The 16,746-nt window shown below is 38.3% G+C and overlaps 1 protein-coding gene across 1 annotated transcript; it reads left to right on the forward strand.

Annotated features, from left to right (window-relative positions):
* The first annotated feature begins 1,406 nt into the window (after nt 1-1,406).
* On the forward strand, nt 1,407-8,404 carry LOC117412474 (T-box transcription factor TBX22-like). The gene is made up of 8 exons (XM_058989280.1): nt 1,407-1,874; nt 2,468-2,621; nt 3,048-3,149; nt 3,875-4,049; nt 5,301-5,465; nt 6,464-6,528; nt 6,860-6,945; nt 7,087-8,404. Exons 1-8 carry the CDS (start codon nt 1,712-1,714, stop codon nt 7,644-7,646), a joined length of 1,470 nt encoding a protein of 489 aa, XP_058845263.1. The 5' UTR covers nt 1,407-1,711; the 3' UTR covers nt 7,647-8,404.
* The last annotated feature ends 8,342 nt before the right edge of the window (nt 8,405-16,746 follow it).

Genomic DNA, 16,746 nt, shown 5'->3' on the forward strand with positions numbered 1-16,746 from the left:
TGTTTGATCAATTGACTCTAATGTAAAATGTATTATGTTTCGAGTGAATTTACTTTATAAATTGCACAATAAATTTGAAAAAAAAAGTGCTGAACAAATAGCTCGGCTTGTATTACCATAAACATCTGGAATCGGTGATGCCCCTCGTTTATAAATGTAGAAATTGTTTATTTAAAACATATTTTATCAGGAGAAAACCTCCTTCGGATCCTTATCTCGTTTTTATAAAAGCCGTTGGAGACTTCAAACAGATTCATATAGGGAACAGATTCACACAACAACATCAGAAAAGAACCGTTCAAATGATCTGCTATATACCCAGTTAGAAAGCGGGTTTCTCACGCAGTAATCGTTGTTTTAAAAAAAAAAAAAAAATTATTGAAAAATGATTTGATGTGTGCTTTGTTTGTTTGTTTGTTTGTTTAAGCATATACCAAGAGACTATTAAAACTTTACGCTTTAGGCCATTAACATCTGGATCCAATGAAAGTTCATTACTGTAATGCTCTATTAGTAGGCTATGCACAAAATAATTTATCTTCTGTTGCAAGTGGATCGCAATTTAAGAGCGGTGTACACAGCTCTTAAATTGCAATCCATTTGCAACAGAAGAGAAATACATTATTGCTTTCGCACTAGATGGACGAGCCAAAAAAAACACAAATTTAAACAACGGCATATTCTAACTATGAAATCCTGTGCTTAAATCCCGTTTTCAGCAAACACAGTCCCTAATGATCTATGTTCATACTGTACCCCATACGTTTCTAATCAAATGTATTGTTGGCGATATATTTTGGAAGAGTCGAAAAATGTATCTATGCAATATAGGGCCTCCGGTGTGCGTTTACAAGGAGCGTTTTGTAAACAGCAATGGGGGTTATTCTTGTAAAGAGTAAATTGCGTTTTTTATATCTGTTTTCATTACATGTATTGGTTTTTATTTGCAGTTTATGTTTAATATTCCTGCCATATAAATTATATTCTTAAAGAAGGAGACATGTACATTAACTGCATTAATACAATTCAGGAAAAAAATTGATTTTTATATGACAAACGCAATTTGTTTTAAAAGTTGAATTGAAAATGTCTTTACAGAATACAAACTCATACATAATGTAACTGCAAAATACTTTCAATTTTGAAAACACATGAAATACTTGGTTTCATTTCATTCTGGTGACGCCTACTGTATATGAAACAAAACAATTGAGAATCAATATATTCATGCATCACGTAATCGAGGAAGTAATGGAATTTCGCCCCTTGTTAAAATTTTCCTTCAATTTTTTTCTTCGTTGCTTTTGTTTCTCGAGCCTTGTCAAGTGTCAATAAAGTCTCTTCTTTCCAAAATAAACACGGGAGGCTGCCTCATCTTTATGTGGGGGAGTCCTTCGCTGCAAAAGTATCCCTCACAACCCCTCGCACTCCCCAATTAGAGATCTCCTATTTGACACTGAGGGCAGGTCTCTTAAAAAAAAAAAAAAAACCCTACCCAGCCTTTAAGAGACATTAGGAAAATGGATCAGGGATTTAAAACTGCTTCCTGCGGAGGGATGCCTTGTACATTGTAAAGGACTTCACAGGAGACCTGCAAGTCTTTCCTTGGGAAAGCAGTGCAGCTGGCAAGCAGGAGCTGCGAGATTTCTTACATGATTTTCAGGATCGTGCTCGTTTCTCGTGCTCAAGTATAAGGACCCTGGACCCGAGGATGGCTTTGAGCTCCCGGGCTCACGCTTTCTCAGTGGAAGCCTTGGTCGGGAAACCATCAAAGAGGAAAATTGAGGATTGTAAAGAGGAAAAACGTACTAACGATGCTTTGGAGCAGGAAGAAGAAAATGTTCCATCCGCAACGATTGAAGCAGACGAACTTGGTTAGTAATTTGGGATTGTGCACGAAATAGCTTTTACAACGTTTTCACAGAAAAGCGAAGCCTAGATACAGATAAAATAAAAAAGGCAATGTACTTACATTTTAGACCAGATTGCAGCACATGAGATTTTCTGTAAACGTTTTTTTTTTTCTTGCACAGATTATTCCAGGTTGCATTATACAATATTATAACACGCACACACACACACACACACACACACAAACACACATACACACACACACACACATACACACACACACACACACACACACACACACACACACACACACACACACTTTTAAACTTTGACATTGCAGATGTATTCTAAGTTGTGTTACATTACAATATACTGTAGCCTGCCAGTTATGCATTAGGGTTAGAAAACATAATGTAACAAAGTTAAAGAAAGTACAGCAACAATTTTAGCATGCTAATTGAAAACGTCCAGCTTTGAAGAAAATATTGTTACATAATATCGTTGTACAATAGCTTAAACATGCCAAGTTTGAAAGATGTACGCTATATTTATATTAGTAGCTACAGCTGTAACGTCACAGTAATAGATTGTATCCCCTGTTTATTAAATTGAACAGGAAAACGAAGTAAACTGGACTCTTTAATTCGGAAATCCCCTGGGGTTGAAAAGTCTGGTTCTGAGAACGATATTCAAGTGGGATTACAGGGCTCGGACCTGTGGAAGAGATTTCATGAGATTGGGACAGAGATGATCATTACGAAAGCCGGGAGGTCAGGACCGCTAAAGATGTTATATATATATATATATATATATATATATATATATATATATATATATATATATATATATATATATATATATATATATATATATAGTCATTTTAACATAATTTAGCGTAGAATCAATCCTACGTTTTCTCTTTTTTTAGTGTAAAATGATTTAAGTATAAATCGCTTGTAAAGGGTAATTTAAAATGTAATCTTGCCTCTAGCTGGGAAGAAAATTTGATTAACCTACCCTCTTTTTTGTTTCCTCGATAAAATAATAATTTTAGACACTATCACTTTTTAAATGTATAAGTAGACTACTGTGCTATTTTTAAATAAACAAACATGAAACGATATTGTTTTTTAATGCTATTTGAGTTATTTAAGTGCATTTTGAGGATTTGACACTGACCTGTCAGTTTGCTGTAGGAGGATGTTCCCTTCTGTACGAGTGAAGGCGAAGGAACTGGATCCCTTTAAACAGTATTATATAGCAATGGACATAGTCCCTGTGGATTCCAAAAGATACAGGTAAGAATTCTCACATAACTCTTGAATGTCAAACACAATAAACGTGTATGATGTTGAACATGAGTCGCGCGTACCACAAATACTGTCGCAAGTGTATTAAAAGCATAATATAGCCTAATGCATACACAATACACATTAAATGAAAAAAAAGATTTTACTTGGAACACAAAAAGGGTTTTCTTTTTTCAAACAAGCATCCCTTTTTGATAAGGAAATATTTATGTGTATGATCTTGTTATGGTTGGTTTATGGGTGCCGCGAAGTGCTGGGATTTTGACACAAATAAATCATTGTACAAAGGAAAAGAAATATTGTCTGGCAGAAACACAAAAAAATATGGAAACTTTTCTTTTATGCCGTTAAATGTTGGACAGTCTTAAAACAAAAAAAAAATGTTACATTGTACTTTTTCATGCGGTAAAACGCATATTAACTGCAGACAACTAACGAAAAAAAACATATTGAGCATGCGGCAAAATAACAGAGCCTCACATAGTCTGGCACTTTAAAGGCTTCCAAAATATTACGTGTTAATAACATAAATATGAAATCTTAAGTATAGTTCTTGTAAAACAGTTACGAAACACGTTGAAAAACAACTGCACAGTCTTTGAAAGCAAATGCATTTAAACGAAATAAACCTGTACTGTAACGAGAGTACTTTTGTTAGATGAAATATATGATTTTTTCCCACTCAGGATTAACTGTTGTCTCTTTCAAACAAGGTACGTGTACCATAGTTCGCAGTGGATGGTAGCAGGCAACACCGACCACTCGTGTATAACGCCCAGGCTGTATATCCACCCAGATTCGCCGTGCTCTGGGGAGACGTGGATGAGGCAGGTCATCAGCTTCGACCGGGTTAAACTCACCAACAACGAGATGGACGACAAGGGGCATGTAGGTGTGCACGCTGTGCTCTTTCCATTCTCTGCGGACTTGTGCTCACGGGCCACCTGTTTCTATCGCCAGTGACCTTCTCGTTGAATGACAACTCCTAGTAGCCTACATTTCTTTGGAGACTCGGGCAAGCTCATATTCTTACTGGATTTAATATAGGTTACATCTAGTTCTTACAATTCAGTCAGTTGGCATTTAGGCGATTTATAGTTAATTTTCGGTGTGTCCGCAATGTGGATGTGAAATGTGTTGTGGTGTGTACTCTGAAGCCTGCATATGCTGAACTTTTCATCTAAAGTGGGGTCTTTGAGATATCTGTATAATAAAAGTATAAAAACTGAAAGTCAGAAGATCTTCAGCAGAAGAACGGAGCTACCAGTAATAATGAGGAGGCTGTGTGGTCCAGTGGTTAAAGTAAAGGGCTTGTAACCAGGAGGTCCCCGGTTTAAATCCCACTGACTCATTGTGTGACCCTGAGCAAGTCACTTAACCTCCTTGTGCTCCGTCTTTCGGGTGAGACGTAGTTGTAAGTGACTCTGCAGCTGATGCATAGTTCACACACCCTAGTCTCTGTAAGTCGCCTTGGATAAAGGCGTCTGCTAAATAAATAAATAATAATAAGCACGCATTGTTAGCGCTAATCAGTAGGAACATAGATTTGAAACCCGTAGTTAAAATGTAATTCTTGAAAGAAGTATTTTTGCAACATTGTAGTAACAAAGTAATGTTATGATAACAGCAGTTATGAATACTGCATGTTACTGTATGACGGTGATTATAAGGGAATAGCATTATATTTAGTGTTAAAGCCTTGAAGGTGCTATCGAAGGCAGGCTACATCTGCTAACAGTCCTTATGTCGCCGGGAATGTTGCAAGTCAAAAATATTGAAATAAAAAATAAACTTTGCTATTTGTAATATCCTTATAAAAAAAGAAATGTGTTCTGCAAAAGCTCAAGCTGTTCACAGTTCACAGAAATCAGAAGGTATCGAGTCCGCTGTGCTGTTCAAATGATACGTTTCCATTTATTTAAGGCATTTTTAATAAGTAGGCCATATGATTGCAGGATACTTTGTTATATTAATCACTGTCTTTGTCAACGCCAAAAACAGTTTCGACAAGTGGAGTTGACTGTAATAAGACTGCACGTCTGTACCATACAATTTAAATAGAACGTCACGAAAGTATTTTGTAAATAATACTATTTAGGAATACTTTGTATAGCCTAATATTTTTTCTCCATTATTTAGATCATTCTGCAGTCGATGCACAAGTATACGCCGCGGGTCCACGTGATCCTTCACGATCCCAGGTTTGACTTGTCGCAGATTCAGTCTCTGCCAGCTGAGGGCGTGACGACATTCTCCTTCAGAGAGACAGAATTCACCACCGTCACAGCCTACCAAAACCAACAGGTAGGCTACGAAAACAACAACAATATTAATAACTTGCACTATATTTTTTCTCTTTGTATAAAACCAAATATAAAGTCAATATATTTCAGTTATGGAGTGTTATTCATATGTGTATAATTGTATATTTTAAAATCATTCCCACCTCTGCTTTATTACACGGCTAACTAATATTATTAATATGTTATTAATATTACTAATATTATTAATATGTTATTAATATTACTTTTAGTTCGATGACTTGCAACACTGGGGGGCCCGACATATAAACTGCCAGCACTATAAACCGCTCTATTGGGAAAGTAGCAGCCCTGAACTTGCGTGTTCCGAAGATTGAAAAGAAAGGGACTTTAAAAGAACATGAACTTGGCAGTCGTCTCTCCCCAGCCTCCTTACTGACCACAGACCGCCAGCTCTTTCCATGAGCTTCATAGCTACTGCCATGCCAATTAGCTACCAGGCAAATCAACAGCATGCAGTAATGCTGAGTTTGCGTTAACTGCTTTTTGATATTCTTGATGACTGCTAATCACGATCGAGCCCAAGCTTCCGTTGACATGTATCCCACCCAGGTTCTAGAATGATACAACCAATATCGTTTTCCATCATCATTCTGACTACCCAGCGGCTTGGTGTACAACTGAGATATGGGTGTTGTTACACCATGCCACCAGTCTTGTGTTAGACCATTAGCTCACAGAATGGGTATAAAGAAACCATCCTTGTGAAGAACAAAGTGGCAGGAAAGTGTGCTGGCTGGGTGCATTTTGTTTTTACTTTTCAAAGCAATGCAGGATTTTATTGCTTGAGGCCCTTTTCCAAGTTCACAGTACAGCTGGGATGAGGCACAGGGTCAACCACTGAGTAATAAACACAAGCGTTTCCCATAGAGTTTTATTATACTTACATTTTGTTATTTATAAAAGACTTATTTTAGACTGTACTGTATGCGTTCCAGAAGCTAATACCTCCTTATTTGTGTGTTTTTTTTTTTTAATTAGATCACTAAACTAAAAATAGACAGGAATCCCTTTGCCAAGGGTTTCAGAGATCCTGGAAGAAACAGGTAAATACGTTTAAATATACCTTTTAGCTTTTTGATGCAGTGGGTTTTAATACTTTAAAATGTGTAGCAACTAAAGTTTTAAAAAAGGGCTTTCATCAGCCCTTTTATTGCATAGTGTTACTGTTTTCCTTTGAATAAATTGATTCACAGGTGTTAGAATCCCCAATGTATTTTGTGCCTAGATGTTGACTGTCAAGACTGGAAAAAGTGTATTATTATTATTATTATTATTATTATTATTATTATTATTATTATTATTATTATTATTATTATTATTGTTGTTGTTGTTGTTGCTACTTGGAGTGAAGTTGCTCTCCTTTACTCTCATCAGGGGTGTGCTTGATGGCATCCTGGACACCTATCCCTGGAGGACCCCTTTGAGCTTTGACTTCAAGCCTTTTGGTTTGGAGACCCAAGGTAAGGAAGATTACTGCAAAAAAAAAAAACCTTTCAATGAAGTCCATTTTATTGATAATATATGATTAGTGAACCACTTTTTATTGAAAACTGATAACTTTTGTTAAGTTACTAACATAATATTGTATTTCTCTCTTCCAGGAGGAAGCTCAAGTTCCCCCTCCAGCTGTGGGACCCTTTCCCCTCTGAATGGGCAGCTCTCTCCCTCCTGCTCCCCTTCATCTTTCCTGCTGTCTCGCAGCTCTTTCGGGCTGCCCTGCTCAGACTGCCTGGGTCTGCCCCTCTGCTACAAGATGTGTTCCCCCATGAGCATGATAAGGACCCGGCCTTTCAGCCTGCCGGGCCACGACAGGCTACAGGGCAGCGGTTCCCCAGGGCTGCCAGCACTGACCGACTTCCCCTTCCTGTCTTCAGTGGGCATCTCAGCACTGCGGAGCGGGAAGGGAGGGGACTGCAGGGGGCATTGTCTCCAGGGCCCTCCAGGCTCTCCACACCAGCCTCATCTACACAGGGTGCACACGTCAGGCAACGTGGGCCTCCCTCCCTCGCCTCTCCAGCACATCCCTGCTCCCCTGCCCTCTCCCTACAATCTCTATGGTTACAACCTGCCAGTGACATCAAGGCTAGCCAGACATTTTAAACTTGCTGAAAACAGCCTCGCTTCTTCTTCCAGAGATGATCGATTTGCTCAGGCGCCTTAGCACTCCACAGTCAACCATTGCCTTTGAGAGGTATTCTGGAAACTACAGGAATTTCAATATTTATACTGTGCAAATAAACCGACAACCTCAACATTATTCTTCAATTTTACATACCTGCCTGCTCGGTCCTACTTGTTGCCTCTTAACTTCACTCTTCCTTACTTAGCCATACACACAGACAATACTTGTAGCAGTAGGTGGTTAAAAAACACATTTAAAGCACATTTTGGTGCGGTGTATATTAAACAATGCTTTCTTATTTACATTTGCTCTATATGTTATTTCTCGCTGCCGTTTTGTGTACATCCATGAGGAGCAGAGTGTTACAGGAAGAATGCATTAGTTATGATAAACAGGAAGCTTCATACCATACCAAGCTTCTCTTTAAGTTATAGCTCAGGAATAAAGACAAGTGTTCATTTTTTAATAAGGTGTTTTTATTTGAACTTAAAGGAAAAATACACATTGTGTACATTTTACTATGTGCTTTTAAGGTAACAGGGCCAGGGGTAATAATTTGACCCTGTTCACATATCCACACACTTTTTAATAATTTTATACTATGTAAATTGTATCTATACTGAAAGTTTAAACTACAAATGATGCTTTGTAGTTGTCAAAGTTATGTAATTGTATTGTGTATGTAAGTATGTAAAAAAAAGACTATATAATCATCTTGTATTGCACTTTGAACTGAAAACAAATAGTTTTAAATGTACTGTAAATATAAATATTAATGGATAAAACATGTTATACTGTTAAAAGGCATTTCTATTTTATTTCAGCATCAGGCTTTTGAATTGGCGTTTCCTAATTCTATTTTGCAGCAAGGCTATGCTAGAGATTTCTCCATAGTATGCTAATGAGTGTATATAACTGGAATTTTTTGCAAACACCTATATTTGTAATAATATACAGCCCAAACAGGGGCCCAGAGCTGGTGAAACTTGCAACAGTAGACTATGGAGAAAAATAAGGTAAAAATGACACCCTAGTGTCACTGTTGAGTGGAGCTGTGGTCACCTACAGACATACTCTCTATGAAGGTGTCCTGTTCTACTGTTGCCTATTGCCTACTGCTCTACGGCACATATCTGTTACTGAGTTCTGAATGCAGCAGAGTCAGATTTCTGTAGCAGTGAAATAATAATAATATAGTACCAAGACCACAGTGCTTCAACTATTGCTTTCTCTGTGTGCCATAAGTAAGCTTGACAAGAACTTTACAATGAGCCTCGAAGACTAGGGAGTAATTTACACAACTGTCTAGTACTTCAAGCTGGAGAAACACCAAGTGCTGAGCAATGAGGTGAACAGGACTGAACGGGATGAAATCCACGAGGTTCAGGGAATCTTTTCCTTCCAAGATCACTCTAAAAGTTCATGGCCACAAACCACACAGGCAATCTATGCTGTTTGTTCTTTTACTCTCATCAAAAGGTATACCTTAATTTTATTTGGTTACCATGGCAATCCGCCCCAACCTAACAAGAGAGGAAGGAAAGTGAAGAAAGAAAGAAAAAAAAGTTTTTTTAAGGTAGAATGTGGGAGAGCACAGCATGGTAGTACACATTTAATATCCTTGTCTGAATTAACAGGGATTTTAAAGAAAGCGCAATAGCCAATGCCATTTTTCAGAGAAGAACAACAAATGTAACTCTATTAAGAAACTACTCGGAATACCAATGGTATAACTGTTCCTTCCAGCAAGTAACCTGCATCTCACTACTTTATACAGATCCCATTTGGCTATTCCTCTCTGAAAATACATTTATTTAAAAGAGGCCCCTTCAGGGTGATGTTTAAAACATTACTACATGTATGTGTACTATGTACAGTGCTTATTGACAAAACCATGGAATAAATATGCAATGTGAAAAGAAAATGGTGCACTGTAAAAACACAAAAGTCAACTCCTTTTATAGATAATGGCTAAAAACAATGAGGCAGAATTCTCAGAGCATGGATGCTATGTAGTTTATGTAGGAGAAGCACACAGTAGAATGTAAAAGGTAATTGGGGAAAACAACTTTTCATCCACATGCCTGGCTATAGAGCGCTTCATAGTTGAGCAGGAGGACCTTGTGTAGTCGATCCTCGGAGCAAATGTGTGAAAGGACTGAAGACAGGGACATTCTGACAAGCTTTGGTTTCGGAAGGAACTCTGGCATCACCTTAGAAACCCTCACTTCATAGGAAGGGTTTTTCTGAAAACATTTGTTAGGGTATAACATTCCCACACTGACACAGAGACAAACTGAGGGAATTCAACGCATTAATGTAAAAAAATAACCATTTGGAGTGTTACTTGCTTTTTGTATGTGCAAGGTCAATTTCAGCACACTTCAAAGAAACACTGTGTACATTTCTTCTTAATCTGAGACAGAATGTGAGTGGTATAACAAACCAGAGGAAACATACTTTACACACAGTCACGTAACAGAATAAGGGACTCGCTTAAAACTGGACTCCTGCCACATCAGTTAACTTTACACTAAACAGAGACCTGCAGCTCTCACCCCCTTATGGAGCACTTAGCGAAACACTAAGCAGACATTGGAAGTTAACCTAGCGGGGTGCAGACTCACAAATAGGTTGATCTAGTGCTGTGTACATTATTCACATGTGAATGGGTTTGCCACAGTAGTGACTAAGTTACTGTATAAACAATATTGTAGATACAGTACTGTACATAAGAGTGTTTGACTGCATGTAGCACCAAACTATCATTTGTTTTCTTTTATTGACGGACTATGTTTATGCTTAGCAGCTACTAGGGTCCAAGAACAATATGATTCCATGAACACCAAATGAGTGCTTTGTATTCAAAACTGATCACAATCATTATTAGTTTTAACTAAGTCTAAACTCTGTACTGACTGGGTACTGTGGTTGGCTGGACTAATACATTCTCAGGAAATATTTCTTGATACAATTAGCTATAAAGGTTTGGCCATTACTTGCATTTGAAAATACGTTTGCCCTGTGCTGTCAAAATTGTGCATTATTTTGTCCAAAAAGCAATCAATGGTGCTTTTATGCTTGGCTCCAGTGGGTAGCTGTGCCGGTTAGGTATTTATATTTCATAGAAGATTATGCAATTTGTTCACTTTGGATTAGCTCAAGGGGTAGGCATATCAAAGTTATGGGTTTAAAGCTTCTCCGTGGAACCCTTAAGAACAGAGATATTATGTATTAGTAGAATTAGTGAACCCAGTGATTGACGCAAAGCTCTGAGAGGATAAGTTACAGCAACAGATAAACAAACACGGCCTTTGTGGCAATGCAACATAGAACAAAATAGGTAAATGAACACTGAGTGTAGCCAGATTTCAAGCTAGCGCTGTGCGCCTGCCAACCACACGCATCATGTTTTAATAAAGCCTCGATGTTTGAAAGAATAGGGCACGCATGATTGTTTCTTTATGTTTTACATTTTGACATGGTTTTGAGCAGGTTTTCAAAAAATTAATAATAATTGAAGTGTACCCTTAATGTTAAAAGAAATGAAAGGCTTTGAAAATAATAAGATGTCACGTAAAGCTTTACAATTCCAACTTTTTTGAAATATATGTATATGGCTGTTCAGAATAACATTCTACCACAGTGTGCATTTACTATTCTCTGGTTTGGCGGAGAAGTGCCATAATGATCGCATTGGTATGGTTTTCTTTGGGCCCACATAAATAGACCAGTAATTACCTCGCTACAGCCTGATCTTGCTAACCTCTGGAAATAAATATTTCCTTGCGAGTACAAAACGCCTGCAGACTTCTCCAACAAGGCCGAGTTTTTCTCACTCGTGCGACAGACGCACGTCATCCCAATACAGCTATTCATTACAATAAATAGCAGGAAAGGAGATAATGGCCCGACATCGCGAGCCTTCTGTTGAAGATTGGAAAGACATTTTTCAAGCAGGTGCAGATTTTTTTTTTTTTTTTTTTTGCCAATCAATGTGAAGGTTTAGAAATGCCTGCAGGCTAGAGTTTGAAGCTGTGACATGTTCCTGCACAAACCCCCCTATTTGTCAAAAGTATATAAAATCAATTCAAAAGTAATTGGTTGTGCTCTGATAACCACGTGTCAACAATATGCACCTGTCTAATCAATTTATTCTCCCTCTCCCCCTTGTGACTCCGCTTCTACTCAAATAAGATCCACCTGTTTGTGTGTTTCTGAAGCGCTTTCTTGAAAGGAGCTGGCGCGCATTAAACTGGTACTACTTTCGTGTCCAGTTTCGGTGACTCACGCTATTTCTCACAAAGTGCGTGCCTGGTTTTTATTACAGACTCTCCACATGCTTTATTTTAAAGTCTGGTAATTCATTTGCCAAAAGAGACGAAGATTGAAAGTAAATTGCAATTAACATGTGTGCATTTATAACAAGCAACAAAATATATTATTATTATTATTATTATTATTATTATTATTATTATTATTATTATTATTAATAAATTATGTATTATATTTTTTCTTGCTTGTGTGTACAGAATCATTGATATTGTCTAGGTATCTAAAGTAATGTAAGATTAAGTGGGTGGATTTTGCCAAATGTTTCCTTTATTGCATTACCTTTTTGTTGTATGATTTAGGCCAAAAGCCTGCCTATTTTAGTCATCTGTGTAGTCATTTACCTTGGTAGCACTCTGTCACAAAGCCGCGCCGCAATTGATGATGACATCGTATCTCTAAGGCAAGTTTTGCCTTTGGGCGCCTTACAAAAAGCCTGTGGAGTCAGAGAGGCCTCAAACTTGCTACCAAGATCGCAGTCTACCAAGCAATTGTACTCCTCTTGTTATATTGGGCTGAAGCTTGGACACTCTACAGCCGTCATATTGTTAAACTGGAGAGTTTAAACCTCGGATGCCTAAGGAAGATCAGGAGCTACAAGTGGCAGGATAAAATCCCGAACACAGAAGTGCTTACAAGGTGTGGCATGAGATGTATAGAAGCTTACTTGATGAGGGCACAGCTGCACTACTCTAGCCATGTCATCTGCATGCCAGATGACAGAATTCCCAAGCAGAGACTCACTGAAACATTGGAAAAGTGCAATATAGACCACAACTTTGAGGACTTAGCTTTACACAGACTTCATTGACATCACCTATGCCATCATGGTCTGGCTGAGTTTGAGGAGAAGAGAATTGTTGAATTCACTGAAAAGCACAGACGAAGGAAGGCTGTTCCCACTGCAACTTACTGGTGTCCAGTCTGTGATCGTCCGTGTGCCTCTTGAGCGGGACTCTCCGCACAGGTATGCAGTCATCCATAAGACAAAAAGCATGGCTGTCCCCTAGTGGTTGACATACCATGAAATGTCTCTAGTATCTGTATAGTAGTAGCACCAACTAGCTGCTTTAACTGGTATCAAGGAAACTCATTAAACTAGTACACATTTTAGATTTAATTGCTGACCTTTGCACATCTTTTTTAATGGAAAGCTATAATGTAGACACATATTTCTTATGCTACCAGAACACAAAATTTAAATAACACACACAACAAATATACAATGTTTTATTATTGGCAGGCCCAAAGGAAAAAATAATAAATATGCAATCTGAATTCATTCACAGAAAAAAAAAATGACTCTGGTTACCTTGAGCACATTTACACATCTGAGTCTAGCAGTCTAGCAGGGCAGCAGTGTGGAGTAATGGTTAGGGCTCTGGACTCTTGACTGGAGGGTTGTGGGTTCAATCCCCAGTGGGGGACACTGCTGTTGTACCCTTGAGCAAGGTACTTTACCTAGATTGCTCCAGTAATAACCCAACTGTATAAATGGGTAATTGTATGTAAAAATAATGTGATATCTGTAAAATGTGATATGTTGTAACAATTGTAAGTCGCCCTGGATAAGGGCGTCTGCTAAGAAATAAATAATAATAATAATGTATTGTTTTTGTCATTTTCACTGCCTCATATGTAACATATCATCCAATGGAAACAGTTAGGCCAGGATTAATGTTACACAACAATAATAAACAACAACAACGATAGATTGTATTTATTTTCTCTCGGCTGGTCTGAAACACAGAATGGATCATTTTGTTAAAGACAGTCTGATAGCGGGAACAAATAATAATAATAAAGGTCCGTCACCAATCCCTCCAACCACCAGGTGTCGCTAGTAAAATAACCTACAGTACTCTAGGGGAAAGAGCTGGTGACAGGAACCAACTAAAGTGCAGAGTTGAGTCCACAATTTAAAGTTAGTCAAAATGTAATAGTTAGGGTCAATAGCAGCACCAGGGGAACACATTTTCATGTTTTGTCATACTAATACAGACTGGTGACCCATACATTATGTGCTAATGTATCTTACTAGGCCTACTGTGCAGATTTGTTCCATATTCTTTATGTTGACATTGTTGGTAATTCAGTGGTCTGCTAATGGCGTTGCAAAGGAGATACGCTGGTATAGTAATGATATCGGAATGTAAATATTTCTGTGAGTGTCTGCCCACACAGTTGTTTATCATAAAAAGGCTGCTGTTTCTGAAGACATTTAGCAGTAAAATGATTATTGAAATCCAAATAAACAAAGGTCCACTCTTCTGGCCGCAGTCGCAGCTGACCCTCTGAGATGTCCTATTTTGTTTGAAAGGGGATGCCAACGTTTAGCAGTAGACACATGCCAATCACCTGGCAGCTGAGGAAAATATGCTCTGTGTACACACAGAAGGCCCGTTGTCCATGGCGCGTTGTGTGAGGATTGATTCACAAGATGTGCTGCACTGCCCAGGGCTGAAAACACAAACCAGGGGACTCTCAAGGGCTGAGTTATAGGCAAAATCCCACTGGCAGCAGCTCTGAAACCTGCAGTGGAATGACTGAGCTCAGGGGTTCTCTTAAAAATAATAATAAACACACATTTCAAAGTTGTATAGTACGGCTTGTGTTGTATTAGAAAAACAAGATTTTAAATTCTTAGTTTTGGGGGAAGTGAGTCGACTTTTTAAAACATTTTAATATATATATATATATATATATATATATATATATATATATATATATATATATTGTTGTTGTTTTTAAATACATGTGAAAATGAAGTAGCTCAGCATTTATTTTGCAACACTTGCAGCTTTTTTAATTGCATCGCCATTACCAAAAACTATTACAAAATTACAGTTTTAGTTGTACTACTGTCACTCAGAAGCCGCAAATAAGCTTTATATAGTAAAACCCAAGTATCCTATTATATAGCCACAATTAAGTACTACTGAAACTACTTCCATATTACAGGTATGGTTGGTGGTATAAGTTTCTTTTGCTAATATTTTGCAAAAAAAAACTTATTATAACATCACCTTTTTGACTTCCCAAATCACCCTCAAAGCAGTGGCATTGCAAGGACAGTGACTCTGTAAGGTCCATTTGCCACCTTGAGTCAATCATGCTGTGGTCTGTTTATGGTTTTGTTTCTTCAGGGTATACACTGGGATTATAATGGTATGTTTATGGTAACTCTGGAACTAAATGGGAAATGGTAGTGTTCTTCCATGCCTGGTTCCATACTCCATACTGAACCTACTGATACTCCTTTCAGTCGCCTTTGTTTGTACCTGATTAGTCAGATGCAAGGTTTACATGGGCTGTATTTTTTCTGCAAACTCAATAAAAAAGGTTAGTTATTGGGTCAGTTTATAGGATGTGAGTGAACTGTGTACATTTAAAGTGAAACCAGCTGCCAGTGAAAGTGAATTATACCCGGCTGGTAAAGTGAAAGGCAGTGCAGTTTTACAGATTATTTGGACCTGATTCCCTGAAGAGTTCTGTTCAGCTTTATTCTGCAACTACAGCTCTTTCCTTTGTAAAATGTAAAGCTTATCCTTCTGTTTTGCTGCTGAACATATGGCCTTTGTTGACAGCCCCCAGTTGGCCAAAGTTGTGTTGTTTGTTGTTGTTGGTGTATGCATTTGTAAAAACACAGAATAAAGACATAAACAAGAATGATGGCACGCTACTTCATTACAAACAAGCTTGTTTGCATTCTCTACAGGTAGTTTTTTTTTAGCAGCAGGCACACAAACTTCAACTCTCCACCCTGATACTGGGATGTAATCAGGTATGATTACCATCTGCAAGCCTGCGTGGCTCACCTGGTAAAGGCATGACAGCACAGTGTGCAGGGTGAGTCATCCAGCCGCAGGAGTGTCCTGACTGTGTAAAGTGTGGTCTTCGCAGGGGATTCCACTTGGAGCGTTGCATTGGTCTGCCGGGTCCATAGATTCGGGAGACACAATTGGCTGGGACATAAGTGATGGAACGTAATTGGACATTCTAAATGGGAGAAAACGGAGAGTAAATACATTTGGCACACTAAATCTACATACTCTGCTGCAGCTCGGGAAAGCAAAAAAAAAACGACAGGAAAAAAAAAGATTTGTTTTTACAATAAAAATTAAGATAGAAAATACCAGTACTAGAGATTTAGAAATTAAAAAGCTAGGTAAATCCTATTAAAAGTGATTAAAATCAGGCTCAACCTAATATCAGAGCTGGAAGTCTTATTGACTCCACATGGGCCTGTCTAGTCCACTGAGCAGCCCCCAGGTCCGCAGAAAATCTGCGAACAAATGAACGGCCTAAAAGGTTAAGTGGCAGTTTGGCAGAGCTGTGCCCTGTGACTGGACTCCTCTGGAGCCTGCATTGAATTACAGGCTTTGGGGGCAAACGGTTCAAGTAACCCAATAGGAAACTGCCAGAACATGTGGCCTGGAGCCGTGCAGCTGTATCAAGCACAGCCGCGCAGCCTAAGTGTGCCTTTATTTATGTAGGCTGAGTTTCACTGCTTGTGGAAATTAAAACAGCCTTCGGTTCATTCAGTACAGCCATGGTGATGTAATAAATGACCCTCTCCTGTGAGTGAAGCAGCCAGAGTTCTGTGTGTAAGCCTCAGATAACTTGCTCCTTATAGTTTAATTTTTGGGACCATCTGCAAACGTTTGGATATCCATAAAGCTATTAGCATGAGGAATTGCACACATTTTTTTTTTCACATTTCCATTTTTTCATGCAGAAAATTATCCATCGGTTGTCCAAAGCACTCTCAAACAGCACCAGCCCAACTTCAATACAAACACTCAGA

The sequence above is a fragment of the Acipenser ruthenus genome, chromosome 16 (genome assembly GCF_902713425.1).
Source record: "Acipenser ruthenus chromosome 16, fAciRut3.2 maternal haplotype, whole genome shotgun sequence".
Lineage (NCBI taxonomy): Eukaryota > Metazoa > Chordata > Actinopteri > Acipenseriformes > Acipenseridae > Acipenser > Acipenser ruthenus.